At 34.5% G+C, this 20,693-nt stretch overlaps 1 protein-coding gene across 1 annotated transcript; it reads right to left on the bottom strand.

The window, feature by feature from the left end:
• Positions 1-1,456: 1,456 nt before the first annotated feature.
• Positions 1,457-19,970, bottom strand: LOC126369852 (protein artichoke). Its single transcript, XM_050014423.1, has 5 exons — positions 19,744-19,970; positions 7,209-7,438; positions 4,012-7,134; positions 3,325-3,617; positions 1,457-2,957 (listed from the first exon to the last, which is right to left on the bottom strand). The coding sequence occupies exons 2-5, from the start codon at positions 7,357-7,359 to the stop codon at positions 2,391-2,393; spliced, it is 4,134 nt and encodes a 1,377-aa protein (XP_049870380.1). The 5' UTR covers positions 7,360-7,438; positions 19,744-19,970; the 3' UTR covers positions 1,457-2,390.
• Between the last annotated feature and the right edge of the window lie 723 nt (positions 19,971-20,693).

The following is a 20,693-nucleotide window of genomic DNA, read 5'->3' as shown; positions in this document are numbered from 1 at the left end:
ATAAGTAATTTCAGAAACATATCTCATCAACGCCGTCTACCTATTCTGCGATTCTCCTTTTAGGATACCTGTTATCTCTATTGATTAATTCCTATCTTAATATTTATTCATGCATTACAAAACTAATTAAATTGTTTCTCCTTTTTGTCCATTTAAGATATTCAGTAACACATCCTATCAACAGCATCGTCTCTAGGGGAGACTATTCTGCGATTCGTTCGTAGATAATATTGTGCCTGTAATACACTAGTTGGTAATCAGCCCTTTGCCCTCTCCTTTCAGGTTATTATCTGCAATCGTTTCCGTGTTCCAAATCGTTATGTTAATGCCGTCCTCGTGTGCTCCATTATATTAGTTTTGTGTCTCCGCCATTCTGCCAGATCTAATCGAAACTTATTACACATACAAATAAAAATGGAAATGTAAATGGAATGATTCCTTCGAGTTTCATTATCAAGATTTTATTAATTTACTTGTACCATCTCATTGTTAGTCTGGTGTAAATGTTAGTAAGTACCTAATTGACCAAGTTTGAAACTTATATGTTCATTAATGAAAAGGTAATTTACATTTTGGAAAAACTTTTGGAAACCTTTGGAAAATAAACACCGATTTTTCTACATCGTCATTCATCACTATCAGTTTTAACGTAGTTTGACTCTTTTTCTTTTGAGCAGCACATTAATAAAATCTAAACACTCTTTTTTGTAAGATTTGAGATACTTGAATACGCTTTTACTCGCATTTCCCGATTTATTATGAACGTGTTTCGTACATGAATAAATTTGAATTTGTTGTTAGTAATTATCTTTAAATGGTAGAAGGCGGATTTTGTATTTTAAACGAAAAACTAGTAGCAGTTGAATGAAGTCCCGAAGGAATTGTACGGACGCGACTCTTGTCGCTGAATAATTCATTTAATCCATTTAATAGGGATGGATACTAGATAGGCGAACATAAAAGACTGTTGGCCCCCCCGCACAATTCACATTGTCTTCTTAATACTCGTGATCTCTCGCTCTGCTCCGAACACATTAATAAAGGAAACTCTTTATTCTTTTATTTGTGTTTCTTTCAAAGTACATTGACCTTTTCTTTATATTACTATGTATGGCACTTGTTGTAGGTACCTATCTCGACTTATAATGTTACCAAAAACTATACTTCGTTAAAACTATACTTTTTCAAAACGAGTTACAGAATGTTTGAAATCAAAATAGGTAACTTACTCTATTTGAACATAAGTTTATAGCAATATTGTGATAGGGATCAGGATATAGTTGCTTGCTATCGTTTGGGCTAAACGAGTCGTGTTTTCTTGTCATGCCACTCACATCCACCTTATAAAAATACGTTTTCGTGTTGTCGACACGCGATGACTTGTATCAGGAGTTTCATAACAGATAACATTTTATTGTTTTGTATCACAATGTGTCGAGGAAAACAAATAAAGTACTTATAGTTTTACTGTTTTTTATTATCAACACTACAGTCTTTATACTAGTTTAAACGGATTTCCATGAATTATTAAACAGATAATTATTTAAGATAGTTTGGTACAGTCATCGTTCATCTTTACACTAAATGAGTATGATATCTTCGTTAATACATTATCCATAATTAATCTATGAATGCAAGTTCCAAAAGTCGAATTCCCACGGCATATAAGTATTCGTTCGTTGCCAATGTCCAAATTTTATTGATTACAGTAAACACCTAACAAAATTCAATTTATTTTATATTTTATACACAATTCTTCCTAAACCCCCATATTTAGTACTTAGTTCCAACAGGGCTAATAATAATCACAATAAAATATTTATTATTTCACAAACGAGACGGTATAACGTTAAACGTTTTATAGATTACATTTCTACACAAGATTCTGTTTTTATAAATATAAAATTAAATATTAACAATGAGTAAAAATCAATTTTGCAATAATTTAGGCCAACATTATAAAATATTGTACTAAAAACTTAGTACAAATGTTGTTCATAAGAGTATTTTATGATATTAGTCCACTTAATAATATTCCTATCTACGTACAATGATTAATATCATACACGAAGTGCCGTAAAAAGGAAAAAAAATGTAATGTCTTTACTTTGTCTTACACATAAATCATCTCTAATGGAAAAGGTAACCTTGATGACATAAACTTTTTCGATTATCACACATTTCGTTATTGACAAGCTCGTAGTTGTAATAATTCATTCTTGCGAACTCCCGGAAACTTGGACGACGAACGCACGAAATGAAGCCGACCCCACGAGTGCCATTGCGGGGTTCTATTCATTGGGGAATCAAATTGGAAAAATCCGATCGCGTTCAGCCTTAAGCCTTACGTGCTTCTAAACTCGCAAAAACTTCGCAGACCAGCCCGTCCCCTAGTCGCGGTTGCACTGTGGCTTTGTTTTATCCGAAATGGTATTTACGTCCATTTCCGTAGTCTGAACTTCAACGTTGGGAGTAGAAAAGTTGTCATAGGAAATGTACTGAGGAGCTTGTGGAGTCTCTATCTTAGTGACGACCGGACGATTTTTAGTCTTAATATAACCTAAAGCCGACACTAACACGATAAATACTATAAAACCAATACAACAGCCCACAACCAAACTTAGTCTTCTGGTTAAAATATCGGCGATGCCCATATAAGTGTTCGAGAAGGGACTATCAAACGCCGCACCGAATATTTCTATTGTGCTCACACTAGTACATTTACTTGTAAGAGAGTCATTCATAAAAGAACGTAGATGATTGAATATTTGTTCATCTCCATATAAATGAGCATTTTCTATTGAAGAGGCAATTCTAGCGCCGGGCACTGAAGAGCTCTGAGATGTTGGGTTGCCGAAGTTGCCCACGGCCATGACACAGATTGTGTATCGGGAACCGGGAGTCAGATGGTTCAACCTCGTCGACCTGGCAGTAGCGTTGAGAACCTTCCCACGAATCTATGAATAGAAAAACACACACTTCAATATTAACACGTCAATTCGTCAATACGTATGGTTCCAGTTCATTGTCAATATTTGCGATGGTATACCATTGTTAAAAAGAAAAGATTTAAACGGATTCACGGCACAGTCGAATATCCACGGGCGAGAAGCATAAATATTTTTTATGGTCCATTGAAGTGATGCACAGCCTTTGTATTCAAATGTTTGTTGTAATGGTTGCTGTGCGCGCGTATATGATAAATTTTGAATTCAATGTTCAGGTGCAAATGTTTGTTTAAAATTTTAGCGGAAATGCTTTTACTGCTCTGAACTGCAACTAGCAAAAGCCAAAGGTTTTAAAGCGGTGGTAATTATTACTTACGATGGCAGGGTTTTGTTCCCCGAAATAAGCCACTTGGTATCCATTCAAACCAGTTAGGTTGCGACTCTGCCAAGACACGACTACGGAATAAGTTTGGATGTCTTGAATGGCGATCCGCATTACAATGGGCATATCGCACAGTTTCTGGGAAGGCAATTCGATAAAACTGTAGCCGTGAAGTTCCTCCGGGTGTTCGCAACGGAGGTTACTACTCCTTTCGAGAACAATCTTGTAATGATCCTGCATCCATCTCCATAACTCTTGCGATTCGCAGTTGCATGTTAACGGATTTTCTGTAAAAGTGGTGATTATGTTAGATAATTATTAGAAATTCTAAACATACTTAATCGTATTAAATATTCATAATAATATTTGGCGTGAATAATAATTGAGGTAGTATTTCAAAATAATACTTTTAGAAACCATATTTAGGTATATTAAAAAAAATTATAATAAAAGGCAACTTATATCAATTTTCGCGGTCTTGTGCGTTTTCCGGCCAATCCCTTCGGCAAGCATTCAAGTCGTCGCGCCATCTCTTTCAAGGTTTACCACTGCCGTGCGCCTGTACCCGTCCAGAGGACTGGCCGGAATACGCTCAGGACCGTAAAAAATGGAAAGAGAAATGGGAGGCATTTGCCCAGCAGTGGGCTCTTGTAGGCTAGATTAGATACCAATTTTACTTACCGTCAAAGGATATTCTCTTGATTTGCGTTTCTAAAGCTCTAAGGAAGTTCATAGATATTACTTCAAAATAGTTGTGGCTCAAATCTATGTACGATATTTTGTTCAGGCTGCGAAACGCTTCGGCGGATACAGTAGACAACCAGTTGTTGCTTAAATACAGCTCGGTGAGGCTTTGTAGCCCCCGCAACGTATCTCTGTTGATTCTTGTTATATGGTTGAAGGAGATATCTAACATTTGTAAACTCTGCAAATCTGATGTAAACTCTTCGAGCTCTCTGATCGTATTGTGTGAAACGTTGAGTACTCGCGTTGAATATAATCCTTGTAATCTCTCTCTAGGAAGGTTGTCGAGTTTATTTTGACTTAAATCCAGGTTTTCCAAATTATGTAACTTGGAAAATGCACCAGGTGACAATCGAACAATAGAGTTTCCTCTCAGAACCAATCTTTTAAGTGAAGGAAACTTTTCAAAGTCCTTGCTCGTAATAATTGTCAGGTTTGTGTTTGTTACAACTAGTTCTTGAAGGAGAGGGAACTCTTTCGCTGGATATGTTTGTAAAAGTTGAGTCAGAGAATTAGAAGACATATTAAGAGTTGTTAGAGCGGGTAGTACCGCTTCGGACAGACCGTCGCTAGGTATATATTTAAAAAGGTTATTAGACAAATCTATAACTTTTAGACCAAGAGAATGTTGAAAGAAATTCGGTGGAAGAACTGTCAACATATTGTTATTCAAATTCAATGTCACTAAATTTTTAAGTGCCGGCGAATTGAAACCATTTAGCATCGAAATGCGATTATCGCATAAATTCAATGTCCGTAAATTCTGTAAACCTAAAAATTTGAAGAAGTCTACACTGTGCAGCTGATTATGACATAAATCCAAGACTTCTAAAGATGTTACATTGAAGAGCGCTACGTGGGGAAAGTCGGTAAAATTATTTCCTTTTAGATTCAGTTCTTGTAAAATCGTTGTATATGCAAATGTATCTTTGTGTAGGTCTCTTAAGTTGTTAAAAGCTAAGTTTATTCGCAGCAAATTCTGGTTCTTGATAAATATTGCCGGAGGCAATTGAGATATGTTCGACATTTCTAGTGACAGGACTTGTAAAGAGGGTAAATGGGAAAATGTTTTGTTCTCCACTAACGTGAAGTTATTTTTGGAAAGTTTAAGGGACTTCAACCCAGGAATCTGCACTTGTATAACATCCTCCCACGTCAAAAGATTATAGTTCATTTCCAAGTCACTCAAGTTTGGCAAAGTCTTTAAAGATTTGACTTCGATAATTGAAATTGAGTTTTTATTAAGACGAAGTTGTTTGATTGGGAGGGATGAAATGTCAAAATCGAGAACGATTATTTCATTTTGCGACAGATCTAGTACTTTTAATTTTGTCAGACAATGGAAGGTGTCTTTTGCCATTTGGTTTATATTATTACTTTGTAAGTGCAGTTCTTCCAACGTTACAAGCTTATAAAAAGTTTCATTGCTTAATTTCATTAGTTTATTATTACTTAATTCTAAAAACTTTAATCTTTGTAAGTGCGCAAATGTCTTATTTTCAATATGTACAATACTATTATTTTTCAAATACAGCCGCTGAATATTTATCAGATCATTAAAAAGATTAGCAGTTAATATCTTAATATTATTTTGGCTGAGCCACATTATTTGCACATTCACTTGGCCTCTAAGAGAGCTATTTTTTAATAACGACAAGTAATTTGCACCAAGTTGTATGGAAACCAAAGATGAATTCCTGTTGGGGAATACGTCCCCGATGGCAGTTAAGCGATTACCCTGCAGGTTAATATGTTGGAGTTTCTTGTGAGTAATGAATGCATGTGAGTCTATGTTTTGTATAATATTATTCTGTAAATGAAGTTCTAAAAGACTCGGCAATGGACTAAATACGTTACGCTTAATGTGGCTTAGCTTGTTATTCTGCAAACGAATCTCTTTCAACTCGACGAGCTTATCAAATACTAATTCATCTAGTTCGTTAATTTTGTTATTATCTAAACTTAACGTAATCAATTTACGATTGGACTGAAAAATATTACGAGGAAGTTTTGTTAAAAAATTTGTTCCCATATGTAGTTGTGTCAAATTTTGTAACGTAGAAAAACAATTTGGATGCAAAATTTGAACAGCGTTATGTTCTAAATTCAGAACTGTCAATGCCATTGCATTTTGGAATGCATCGTCTGTTATTTCCAGAATATTGTTTTCTGCTAAAAATATTTCTGAGAGTTGATGGAGGTTTGAGAATAATCCTTTAATGTGATGGAGATGATTATGACTTAAATCTATCGTACGGATGTTTTTGTTTTTCTGAAAAGTATTCTTAGCTATATTTATAATTTTGTTTCTACTTAAATCCACATTTTCTAGTCTTTCTAAATAATGAAATGCTCCTTCGTCTATTTCTTGTATTTGATTACTTACAAATGTTAAAGTTTTTAATTTAGGCATACAATGAAACCAATTTTTTTCAAGTTTGGTAAAAAAATTAGAATTTAAATCTAAAGTAAGCAAGTTGGCTATTGTAGTATTCACATTGTTAGGTATAGAGCTCAGTCTGTTGTAAGCTAGCCTCAAATTGCTTAGTTTGTTCAATTTCCCTAAGGTTTCGAGGGGAAATACACTAAGAAAATTTTGAGATAAATCTAGTTCGGTCAAGGAATCTTCTAAGCTTTGAAATGCGTTTTCTGATATATTTTCTATTTTATTTCCTTTGAGATCGAGTTTCTTCAGCTTGAGATTTTTGAATGCATTTGATTGAATATCTGTGATTTCGTTGAGTTGTAGATCTAATGCTTCGATGTTGTGCAGCTCTAGCAGCACTTCATGTGGGATTCTGTCTAGCTTGCACGAGATAATGCTGAGAGACAGCAGTGAGTCCCGCAGTGACGAGAAAGCGGTCGGACTTATTTTGTGTACAGGCGACTGCGAGATTTGCAAATTATTTACTCTTGTCTTTGTCGGAAATATGTCTGGCTTTAGCTCTTTTGTAGTGCTTTGTAGATCGTAAATTGATAAAGACTGAATGGTTCCTCTTATCTTTGACAGCACATTTTTTACGACTCCGGGGGTTACACTGGGACATTCCAAAGAGAGTCCTGGAAAATAATTGTGGATTTAGAACAAAGCTTATCAAAGCATTCCCACACCTAAAGATGTATTTATGACATACCTTCTTTAAAGTTGAAGCAGGGACAGATAGGGTTCTCTGCCAGACTGGGACAGTGGGACTGTTCTTCTCCTTGCAGTATCGGGACGTGGATGACCAGTAGCCACAGGTATGCTCCCCACTTGGCAGTGGATATTCGAGTGAAAATGCCCATCTTGTGGCGACGTCATTGCAAAAGCATTATGCATTCGAATGGTCGTGTCCACAGATGTCACATGTCACATTTGAATGATCTGAAACAAGAAGTAGCATTATTATTCTAGCACTATAAATTTATATTGGAGTTGACAGAAACACGGATCGTTTGGAAAACCGGTAGCTAATTACGATGTTGACTTCACTAAATATTGCAAAATTAGATAGGTACCTCTTGTCGCTTTTAGTTTTATTCCTTCACCATCAACATAACGAAATTTTTACAACCATCGCAAAATAACAACTTATTGCTCATTCTTTTGTCTCTGAACTTATGATTACTAAATGTTGCCATATAAATAAGTAAATATTTAATATAGAAATATGTTTATATTCGTGTGGGTTGCGAGGTCAATAATTGACCGCATCAGCCCTGGTGCCATCGTTAGCAATTGAATACCTGACATGGTATGAGCCATGTCAACCAGTAAGTAGCCATGTAACGATTACATACCTACTTACTAAAGTAAAATATCAGCCGTACGTATGTTTTTGTTGATGACTGTAGTCGACATATGGGTACATAATATGTCGTGTTTACTTCTCATACATTCAAAGTGCTCAACTCTCTAATAACTTCAAAGTGCTCAAGTTTCCGTACGAAATGAAAATAAAGACGTCCTCTGGGAGTAATGTCATCTTTTCGGTTGCAAAGGATTATTCTGAAATGCAAACACGATGCGTGTATGCGTCTGTATACAGAAAGAGACTCTAGGGATCTCGGTCGAATGTATAAATAAAGCCAGAACCATTGTTGCGTACATCTAAAATTACACAAAGGAGCCACGGTGTTGCTTTCCAATTTAAGTGTAGAACGGAAAAGGGTTTAATTAATCGTCGTGTACCTTGGGACTGGGCACGTAATATCCATTTCCTTTGTGTATGTATTAGCTTAACATTGTTAATTTACAGTACCGAAAATATAACGGCTTTTATAAAAGTACAATACTTTTTTTAACTATTGTTAAAAATATATACCTACGATAGACACACGAAATTACGATAGAGAAAATTATTGTACATAATATAGATTTTTTTTATTCTTCTAATAGATCTGATAATTCTTGACCATACGATTATACTAATAATCTGAGTGATTTTTTTTTAAATACATCATCATCATCATCGCCGTATTTATATACAAACATACTGTATATTCTAAACCAAGTACGTCTGTAGATATCACACAGTCTCAAACGGGTGTCTCAAATCAAACAATGACTCTGACTATCGCCACTGAAGTAATATGATATAACATGTTAGGTATATATGTATAATGGTGCTAATTCCTGTAAACATCATCTAATTTTATTTTAAGTTATACCTGTCATTTTCTTATCCACCTAAATTAATTACGGTCTTAATTTTAGGCACAAATCAAATCAACCCTTTCAAATTCAAATTCAAAAATATCTTTATTCAGTAGGTAACATAGTTACCCTTTGAATCATTATTTTTTATATGACAAACGTCTCATCCGCCTAAAACTACTGCAGCTTCTCACACTTCTCTCTCGGGGAAACGAAGCTGCAAGAAAAACCTTAAAACATAAAATATTGTTTTACAATATAGTAATTCCCAAACGATTAATCACATGCATTCATATCTCTTAAATAATTGCTAACCTTATAATAACCTTTTTTAGTAAGTTTCTGTTTAATCACTGTCTTAAAGCTGTTCAAAGGTAAGTTTTGAATGTCAATGAGAATATTATTGTAAAAACAATAATTACACCTTAAAAGATTTTGTGATCTTATGCAGTCGACTGACATGTAAGGCAAGTTTATTTTTATTCCGGGTAAGTCTGTTTTTTTACATACTTATATTAAGTTTTCATAGACATACTGCGATGCCAAAGTTAAAATATTATTTTTTTTAAATTAATTACTAAGTGACGTCTTGAGTCTCAATTTGTAAACCGTCCGAATGACTCACTTTACCAGAACAAAAATGCTGTTTACATCTGCAGCATGACCCCACAGCAAGAAAGTTAGTTTAAATATTTTATATTAGCCAATAACCCGATAAAATTAAGTTGGCAGCACACGTCAAACGGTTTGCATATTAGCGAGATACATATTTGATTCGCCCGGATTATTCATCCATTCATTCATTTTATTTTTAATTTACAGTTGTCAACCATCCGTCCGTTTTATAATAAGAAAAGAAAATAAGAAAATTACAGGTATAACTTAAAATAAAATTAAGTAGATGGTGTCTACAGGAATTAGCACCAATATCAATGTTAACTGATAAAATTATTGCACGCTGCTTTCGTGTTACACGTGAGTTGCTCAGAATTTAATGTAAGCACAGTTAAATAACTCCTAAATGAAGACACAGTCACATTTAAATGACGAATTTTTAAAAAGCAATCATCATTTAAGAGCTCGTTACGAGATCCGAATGGCCACACCAAACGAATTAAAGGACGCTAATTGTCAATAACCAAAACAAAGGAGCTAAATGAAAATCGATTTATTCGCAAAGCGTTTATTTGAGACAAAGCTTTCTCTGGGGGTTGAAAAATAATAAAGACCGAAATTACCTCCAAGCTTAACTTTTCTTAAAGCGGAATACCGGGCAGTGGTGTGCCCAGTTACCTACTCGCCCCAAAAGATTTACGTCAATAGAGACGTCCCTGTTATATTTTTGTAACAGTAATAACGTTATTTTACTTATTGTTTTGGCATGGTTTACTGATATTGCAGTGGATGTGAAAAATAAGTACGTACCCATAAAATTAAGGTCAAAATCAAAAATTAATAGGCTTTTTGTCCATTATTTAAGTTTGCGTTTAGTGTTGCGGTTACCTACATAATAACAAGCACGTTTAATTTGTTCTTTTATTTTTAATTGAAAATCTTTATGTTACGTTTGTTGCAATCATTATGGAGTTTTGTTTCATAAACATTTTTACACTTAATTGTGTTGCTAAGCCCATCTCTACGTGCAATCTGCGGCTTTCCTCGTTATTTAATTATACGCGTTTGTGCAATTTCAAGTTAATAATCGCTTTTTAATGATGTTTCACATCCCTCTTTCACGAAATCGTCGATGTAATGAAAGTTTTAGCTAGCCGCATTTTCGTTATTAAAAATTTTGTTTGATGGAAAAGTTAGAGGGATTAAGAGTGAAATCTTATTAAATCATGATTGCGCGTTGAAAAGATGTTAGTCGAGATTCGAAATTAATATTACAGCAACGGCAGAAGTAAAGTAAGTTGCCATAGCCCATTCATCATGCGATTATTCTGAAATCACAATATAATTACGCTAATGCCTCGAGCAGCGGACGATTCATCATTGTTAATGTCGCCTAATTAAATTTTATTGGCCATATATTTTCAGAGCAGTGATAATTTCATTTATTTTAAAAACATATTGAATTTGCCATTTTCGGATTAGCTTGCCATTTTTCATTCTTTATCTGCCGAATGACAAACGGGATATAGGTGAGGAGGGTAGGAATAAATCCATTGTTCAATGACTGAAACTAAAACGATTAGAATTTATAAACTTAAGTCTTTAAAATCTCTAAGAAATATATAACAAAATACTTTCATGGAACTCGTTAATTTCTCTCTGAGAAAGTAAGACTTATGGGTTTTGTAGAGCACTCGCAATTTGCTGAAATACCTACAGACAGAAGCTAACAGTTCGTTAGTGGGGTGAAATACAGCTAGTTCCCAGATTTCAAACAACGCAGCCATAATTTTACAAGGTTCAAAAGTTAATTTGGACTTAGTTTGCTGGCGATATAAATTATAATTAAGTATTTATTGGCTCTTCACCTCACTAAATATCAGTCGTTTATTAAGGATAAAGGATTTTTCGGTCGAATGAGTGTTCAAACGTAAATAAGACAATTTTGTTTATGAAGTCTAAATGTTTGTGAAACTGTTTTAAGTAGAAATTTAGGAATAAAAAAAGGGAAAGAGAAATGTAATTTTAGTTTAGGTGGAAACCTGTTATGGGCTTAGTTTTTAAGTATGATATTTTTGCTATAGTTGTTAAGAGCTGTTGGTCTTCCAAATATTAAATAAATAAAAATAAATAAATATTCAAATTAACGTATTAGCTGATCTTGTTTTTTAAAATGTCTTTATGAATATTGCTTTACACCAACCACGACCGCAACATTCGAGAATTACTTGCAGAATATCAAGGATACATTATTGCTACCCGCACAGAAATGTTTGGTGTTGTTTATTGTTGTGTTTGTTCCACGCAGTTGAGCAGAGTGGCGAGGTATGCTCCACACCCCCTCCGGTTGATTGAGGGGTAGGCCTATGCCCGTGCAGTGGGACGTATATAGGCAGTTTATGTTATGTTGTGTTACATTATTGTTATTATCTAAATCTACCATAGTGACCGACGTTCATCATCACTAGCCCATTAACGTCCCCACTGCTGGGGCACGGGCCTTCCCTATGGATGGATAGGGAGATCGGGCCTTGAACCACCACGCGGGCCCAGTGCGGATTGGTAGTTATTAACGACTGCTAATGCAGCCGGAACCAACGGCTTAACGTGCCTTCCGAAGCACGGAGGAGCTCGAAATGAAAACTTTTTTTTTGTGGTCACCCATCCTATGACCGGCCTTTGCGAAAGTTGCTTAACTTCAACAATCGCAGATCGAGCGCGTTTACCGCTGCGCCACCGAGCTCCTCATTATTGTTATTATCTAAATCTACCGTAGGTGACCGACGTCAATCCCTTGTTATTAATGAATAATAATAATATATAAATTGCCGTTTTCAAGATTGGCACTGGACATTGTACACCTGCCCGCGCAGTTGATTGTGCTACTTATGTTACTCCACGGAAAGTCAAACCATCACCTACATAAATAGGTACTGGTAAAACCACGGAATGGAAGAAATTCTAAAAAAAATCTATTCCGTAGAAGATTCTATTGATGAGAATTTTATTCCGTAACCACATTTTTTGACTAAGTAAATAGAAATGAAAGAGTCGTTTTATCTCCATACCATGAACTATTAAACTCCAAATCGTTTTTTTCTATAATACGTTTTTTGAGATGTTACAGTATTTGATTGTATGTACGATATGTGACTGCGAGAAGCCGAGTAGTCCAGCTCTGACAGTGCAAGCTAATAACCATTTAGTTTATTTGGTTATTTAGTTAGTTGCGTTGCATTTAGGATGCTTACTTTTGTTATTATTGTTTTTATGATTTTGTTTTTTTTTGTTTTGGATTTCTTTTTCTGTGTATTGATTTCCGTGTGGTTTCACTCCTGTGTTGAATCTAATGAAGCTGTCTGTCTGTGTCTGTGGTGTCTGGAAGTAATAAATGTTTCTTTCTTTCTTTGTTTTTTAGTAATCTGTGGTACAACAACTACTAATATCAATATCAAACATGGAAGTTTCCTCAAATGTTTTATCAGTACATTTTATAGGTACCTAATATAGACCTAATAGTTTAATTATAGAACGTATAGTTACGATACATTCATGAATTTCAAACTGTAGAGAGGAATAACTTTATTCAAAAACATAATATTAAAGGAAAATGTGATTTATATTTAATAAAGCTTTCAATTTAATAAATCGATAATTAACTAAGTAAATAAATTAAGTTCGTTTAATGGACAATAATTACGTTTTGGCAACTCAATTATTTACTCTAAAACTCACGATATTTTAATAAAGTGTTTACTTTCAACTTCAAGACGGGTGTCGAATTTAACTAATTCCAATTGCGGTTTTTAGAACTATGTCAATATTATCATAGGCGGAAGGCAAGAGGGAAACCACTGCCCTATTTTTCCCTAAAAAAGTAGCATGGAAAATGCTGCACCGATAAGAGCGTGGCTATTAAATTGATGATGATGATGATGAGCAGCATTTCATTAAATAAAATGACATCCTATTAACATCAGAATATTATAATGAAAAAGATATAAAAACTATTATACGATCGCCAGAAACCAAATAAGTAAATTATAACATATATTTTAATAATGGCGTCGAAGATTGAGATCACAGATATCAATGGAAGACAATAAATAACATAAGTACACTTTATAATGGTAAAAGTAAGTAATACTGACGGTCGCAAGGCAATATATTTATAAAAATATGTATGTAAGTACGTAAAAATGTATCTTTCGTTTCGAAATCAATATTCCTGTGAAAGGCATAGTTACAATCCAAGAAATAAAAATAAAATTGCTATTCAAAATTCTAGATTATGTATACGTTTTTACAATAAAAAGATAATGTTTTCGTCAGTTTTAAATCTGTCTATATCTAGGGGCACCGAAGTGCTCCCGCCAAGACGAGCAAAGCGAAGCGCAAGGGTAGGGAACTAGCTACCTTTTCTCGAAAAGTTTCATCGATTTTGAACCCTCATAACTCAGGTTGGAATTATACCTGATAAACCAAATTCTGAGGATATGTTTTCAGCAGTAAACTTATCAAACATATAAAGTTTCAAATGCATAGCTATTATACTTAAAGTTTTATAGATGGGTCGTTCTTCTTTTTTATCGACAATAAAAAGACATTTTCTCAATTTATCGGATTTAACATCTTTAAAATTATAACGGCATTAAATATTTTAAAACATCATATAAAGATGTGTCTGTAGAGGACCATTCAGAGGTTCTCTTTATCTTGGTAACATACTTTTCTTTGTAGACACATTCCAAAAAATATTGTGACAGAGTGGTCCTTTTCATCGGAGACAGCATTTTAATTTACCACTCTGTCACAGAATTTTGTGAAAAACAATCAAGCTTCTTTAAGGACTAATTGGGGAACCAATTAGTATTTTGCTTGTATTTTGAGTATAATAAGATAACTATATTTTTGGACAATGGAAACATGAAACAAAATTCTAAAACATAACTTATCAGAAGCAGAACGAAGGACAGATCATTGTCGATAAAAAAGAAGAACGACCCAGATATGTAAAATACCCCGATTTTGACACTCAATCACTGACTCGCTAACGATCATCAAAATTATAAGGTACTGTATTCAGAATATGTGGCTTGGCCGTTTCGCTACATCACATGAGCATAAGGTGAAAAAAGTGTTCCGCTTCCGTAACCTGAGCGCAAAACAACAAACTTGACTGTTCTTTGCCATTCTGATACATAGTTATTACAGCAACGTAACGGGCAATTCCCATATTTTGCCTAACGTGTAGAGTTTGTGAACTTAGTGTTTGTATAGTTAGGGCGTGTAGAGTTAGAAGTTTGGCTTTACATGAAATCTGATAACCTTTTGATATTGCGATCGATATGATCTCGTCTTGGCAACATTTTAAATTGTTTTTTTTTTTTTGGATTTGATTTATTTTTGACCTAGGAAACTACCAAATTCAAATTCAAAAATATCTTTATTCAGTAGGTAACATAGTTACACTTTGAATCGTCAATTTTTACATAACGAACGTCTCATCCGCCTAAAACTACTGCAGCTTCTCACAACCTGTATAGCCGGGGAAAAGAAGCTGCATAAAAAACCTCGGCACAGGGCCCTAGACGTTCTTTATAAAAATAAACATAAAATATTTATACAATCGAGTAATTTAGCTGCCTAATATCAGTTCTCAGACAGTTAATCCCCAGATATAATCGGTTACACGTCACATGTATACAATGGTTATCTCATTTTGCAATTTTACGTCAGTCAAGGCTAACCTAACCTAACGAAATGGCTTATGAACAAATGTTATTATAATTTAATGGAATGTTTAGAACATAAAAATAATTAATTTTCTATTTTTTTAATAATAAGTATAATTTTCAATAATTTCCATTCAATATACCATTTTTTTATTATTATTTTTATGTATATTTGTACGCCTGCATGCAGGCCGAATACATCACAACATTGTTATTTGAATAATTTTAGCACCTTTTTGTTTTTTATGTGTTCTCGCAAATAAATTGTTTTGGTTTGATTTGATTAACGTTATTATACACAGTAAGTTATATTTAAGTAAGTATCCCATTTTTTTTGTTGCCGGTGTGGCAGCAGCTTGAATTTCTGGGCATTTATAGTTCTGTACACCCTAATCACCTACAGAAAACATTAAATATGATTACATGTGTATGTATATAAAAAAGGTACCTGGACGATAAATAGAACAATACTATGTACTTTCCTGAATATGCTACATACTACTGCTACATACTACTTATGTATGCCTTACATCAGCTTCCATTTAGGCTTAGCTATTAAATACCTATCGGCTGGCATGCAGATAAGTAATCGGTCGGCTATCTTCTTATTAATGGCATTATTGGTGCGAGGTGAATACGCATTAAGTAAGTACCTAGTTTACGATCCAGAGAATATTCAGAGCACTATAATTACTATCAGACTAGCTTTCCGCCCGCGAGTTTGTTCGCGTGGACTTCGGTTATCGCGGCACATTATTTCCATCCCGCTTTTATCCACGCTAACACACCCCGGACACTTCATACAAAACACCTCATTTTACACAGACACTACACATTGACGTTACCGTACACGCGCATCTGTATATGTGATATCTTACGCCCATACGATTGCAGACTAAACTAAGACCGAGGGGGAGTGGGGGAGATCGGCTGAGCTAGCGCTGGTGGGGAGCAGAGAGTTACCGTTCTATAAATGTAGTATTATTCCTTATTCTATGCCCTTAGGGACGATCTATTAAAACTACCCTGTTTTCTTCTCTAGATCTCCAAGAGAGAATTTAAATCGGTGCAGAGGTTTAAGCGTCAAAAGGCAACTAATAGACAGAAATTGTTTCGCGTTTATAATATTAGTATGTTATGTGGATATCAATACAGATTAAAAATTACGAAACATTTAGAGCCTACTCTGAGTTAAGACCCTATCTTACTGGGACACCATGGTAAATTTTGACAGTTTAAAACATTATCAAAAAAAATGTACTACAGAAAGTCAAACAATGCAGTACAAAAATGCTTTAAGTATTACAAAATATAAATACAAAATATATATAACAATGTAATTTTCCGACAAACTAAATCGTAATCTGCAGCACGAAATTTTAAACTAAAGTAGTCTGCTCTATGGACAAGCTTCAATCATTTCATAACCGGGTATCGATTATTATTTGACAGCAAGTTACACATATAGGTACTTACTTACTTTTTTAAATAATAAAATCCACGTGGAATTTTATACATACACAACCAGGTACTTATAAAATGCTTAAGCACCTTTCATAAATAAAAATATTCGTTTCCTTTTACGCCTTGAATAGATCATTCGATATTACTTTATTTTAGCTTCTTTATTGATCTTCATTAAGAATTGTTTTTCCTTTATATATGTAGGTACATAGAATGAGCAAAGACGAAGAGTTGGCGTTGTCAAAAGGATTCGTATTTACAAAGTAGGTACGTGTAAAGAGGGGCATGAAATATTTGTATTGAAATGACTTTATCACATAAATTAATTAATGTTCAAGTTATAATTGTGCGAAGCATTCAAATTCACACAAGTATAATGTAATAATTTTCTGCTGTGAGACATAAAAAGTTTTTTAAAATTCTCTTTTATAAGTAGGTATACAGCCGCCTTGTAATAAATTAGATAAAATTAATAAATAATTATTATACATGTTTTAATATTATAAGATTTAATGTATTATGAACAAAAGTTTTATTGGAATTGTTATTAGGAGTAGTACAAAATATCACAAATAATGTTTCTAACTGTAGTACTACTTATACTTATGGTGATGGCAGACCTAAATTCTGCCGCATCGTAGGATGTCATAAATCTCAGTTTTTTATGGAATTATAATCACTATTACGAAGGCTTTTGTTTATTTTTTTTGTAAATTAATAACAATTCTGATTGACATCATTGATGTCATCATCATGACATCATTAGAAGAATTCGGTGCGCCTTATCTGTTCTCTAATAGTGATTATAATTCCATAACATAAAAGCCTGATAACGCGTACGTTGTCTATTAATCCTCATGTGCTCACCAGATGAATGAAGAATCTTATAGGTACTTAATTTTATTTATAACTAACTTGAACCTAGTAATTGGAGGATTCGGAACCGAACAGTCATTTTCAGTTGCTTATTAATTTCCTGCAGCGTTTTTATACCTTTCAAAGAAGGTATTAAAAAGAAGGCATAAGAGAAATATCTGGAAGTTCTTTTCAGGCCTCTCGGCCGCCGAATGGGATAATATTATTGGGAGCCTATATTGTGCCTAACGTATATAAAGGAAGGAGAAAAGGCGATCTCGCAATCTCATTTAGCACGAGGTATATAGGTCTATTAGTACACCATGCGTTGCATAGTCCGGCGCTCCATGAAAAGATGATTACATTGACAAACGGGCAGTCCCTTTCGGGCGAGGTCACTAATCTACTAGCGAATGTGTCCCAATTAATTTCTTTCATTATCTCCGTCCAGATTTATTTATCTCTTTTCGTCGAAACCTTATCTCCCAGCTCCAACGTGTTCTTGTGTAATAGGGTGTTCGATGTCAGCAATGGAAATAGAAAATTAGATTACTTACAATGAAAGCATCTCGTTGTTTAGTTCTATTACCGAACGAGTATCGAAGGAGAGGAAATGTGTACGTCTTGATGGCACACGTAAATTTCATTACGTTTACAAACTTTTTCCATTCAGACTTCGAGAATGTGTTTCTTTTTCAGGTACATTTTTACTTTCGTCTTTATTAGTCTACGCTGCGAAGTTTCGGTGAAAACATCTTCAAAGGGTAGCTCGTTACGACTAACCAATCGGAATATTTAAAACGGCGCTTTACGAGGAACAGGTAAATATTATAATTATATTTTTGTTTTAGTTTCTACTCAGAATAGCGTCGAAACAGAATTTTTGGGTTTTTTGAGTATTTTATACGTTTAAAAAGGTCGCGGGATCTCTAGATGGTAGGAATCTCAAAGTAACTTTGTATAAAGTTCAAAGAAAAACGTACAAATTATAAGACGAAGACTTCATAAAACTTTCCCATATTATTTAAAAAAAAAAAAACTTTACCGTAATGTGCACTCAATCGCTTACACAAATTTTGCCAATCGTTTTTGTCAGAATTTTACATCGTTTTTTAAGAAGAAAAGTTGTGCAAAGTTGTAATGGGGAGAGAATGGATGTGATTTTAAATTCCTGGTGATGTTTATGGGTAGAAAGTTATCCCGTATCGGGGAATTTTGTCGTCAACGACCTATAGAATGTGGAGAATGAAGGTTTTGCTCTCTATAGACGACGGATAACGAATGGCGTATATACGTCTTGACGATGCGGGTGTCGGTATCAAGTGTCAAAGCCTTTGAGTTTACAATACGCGTACCACATGACTGTCGCGGCACATTCAATTTTATGCCGCAGAATACTGCTCCCCAGTTCATTATACAAACCATGGTAAAAATAAAAATGTTGATGTGCGGGATTCCTATCCTGTTCAAACACAGTGCAGGAAGTTAGTTTTTACTGGAGATATTTTTTACTGCTTACTAGCTGGGTACTTTGTTTTTTTTTTTATTATTTTAAGTACTTTTATAAAGGTTTGTTATTTAGTTGGTGAGCATAGAATGCAAAAAAAAACAATTAACAATTTTTGATCATCAATTTAGTATCGCGGGTCACGGGACACTGGCCACAGGTTTTATCATTTATTTTTATGTACAAAGGTTTTATATAAATAGGTATAGTTAGTCTAGTGACCTCTCACTGCGTTTGTCGTTTATACCAAAAATATCAAACGACATCAGAACAAAAAGTGTCTTCAACTTGTTTTTTGTCTAATCGTTTTTAAGAAGGTTGTATTTCTTTATCTTTCTGCCGCCAAATTGCTGTGGAAGTAAGCGGCCCGTACTGATATACACACTAATATGTCAAAAATGGATATTTTTAAGTAATATTTTTTGCTTACTCTATAATTATGGGCGCGATACTAAAATAAAAGTTTCTTTAAATACGAAATAGGTACGAAAAGTTTCTTTTTCTCAGAAACCTTAGCGAAAAGGAAAGTCATCATTGTTCTAAAACTTTCCAACAAATTCCAAAGTGTATAATTAAATTCCCGAACGAGCTAAATTCCAATCAATCTGGAAAGAACGAGCTATCGGATATCGGTCGGGTAAAGTTAGCGAAAGAAAAGTTTCCCAAACGGCGTAACCTGAATTTATAGCAGACTCCCATTACCTGTCCAGCCGAACATTTTCGCCTAAAGGTATTTTAATCTTTCCTAACTCCTTTTTAAAGTAGATATCGTACTTCGATCAATTTAAAAAACAAAACTTAGGCAAAAATTACCAAAAGTAAAATTCACTTTTAAATTTCGAGCATTTTAAACTTACCGTTTTAGAATGGCAAAGTTTCATGTTATTCCCATAGTTCCAACAAAAACATCACTTAAATCCGTGGCCACTAGTTGTTAAACAAAGTCGGTCCGTGATTGGTTTGCATAAGCGCACTGGACAGACAGCGGCACGACTATCCCGTACGATGTAGTTGCGAAACTCGGCGGTCTATCGGGAGCGTTGCGACCGACCGATGCGTCCCCTCTCCCGAAGCTGACTGGAGCACAGATCTCTACGGAGTCTGCGTAATAGAACAGCTTCCCTACAGATTGCTATATGGGAATAAACGCTAATAAATTACGTACGTCGTACACGCGTTACGCGAACGGGACTGTGTTCTTGATTAGTTTGAAGTTTGCCGCTAATATGTTCGACACGCCAACAGAGCTGGCGAAGCAACGTTTCCCTTGAAGTTCAGCTGCTAGCTAAGCAGGAATTTCAGGCCAAATGGAATGATTCCCATCAGTAATCGGTGTAACATCGACGTCGGTATGTTTGCAAGTCAAAGTATATCAACTGGATATTTAAACGGAACAAAATTAGAACAGATTTTATCATTAACTACTTACAAGAATATTGGAAGTGGATACTTCTATAAGGACTAAAGAAACAAAATAAAACTTATTTGTAGGTAAGTCTCCTTCTTCTATCGTGCGGGTTGTGAGGTGGATTACTAACCCCATCAACCCTGGTGTCAGGGTTATTATTGAGCCGCCAAAGGCCCTTGACATGGCTCAATTGTAGGTAAGCAATTATACTGAACTTCCATTAAGTTATGTTTACATTTTTTCATAAATGGACTGATCGTTTTTTAAATAAACACTGGATAATTAGCTCGTTGTTTGATGTTTCTATGAATAAACTGCACAACACATTGAAAGCTCTTTAAGCAGTTCTTTCAGATAGTATAGAAAGGTGGAAAACTATTTGAGAGACTCGCGACGTAA

This window comes from Pectinophora gossypiella, chromosome 9 (genome assembly GCF_024362695.1).
Source record: "Pectinophora gossypiella chromosome 9, ilPecGoss1.1, whole genome shotgun sequence".
NCBI classification, from domain to species: domain Eukaryota; kingdom Metazoa; phylum Arthropoda; class Insecta; order Lepidoptera; family Gelechiidae; genus Pectinophora; species Pectinophora gossypiella.
Note: the sequence above shows the minus strand (reverse complement) of the source record. Positions and strands in the feature narration are given on the sequence as shown.

Coding starts and splice junctions, on each gene's coding strand:
- LOC126369852 (XM_050014423.1), bottom strand. CDS start 7,359: ATGGGCATTTTCACTCGAATATCCACTGCCAAGTGGGGAGCATACCTG. Junction 3,618..4,011: donor CAAGAGAATATCCTTTGACG/GTAAGTAAAATT, acceptor CCACTTTTACAG/AAAATCCGTTAACATGCAAC. Junction 2,958..3,324: donor GGGAACAAAACCCTGCCATC/GTAAGTAATAAT, acceptor TTCTATTCATAG/ATTCGTGGGAAGGTTCTCAA.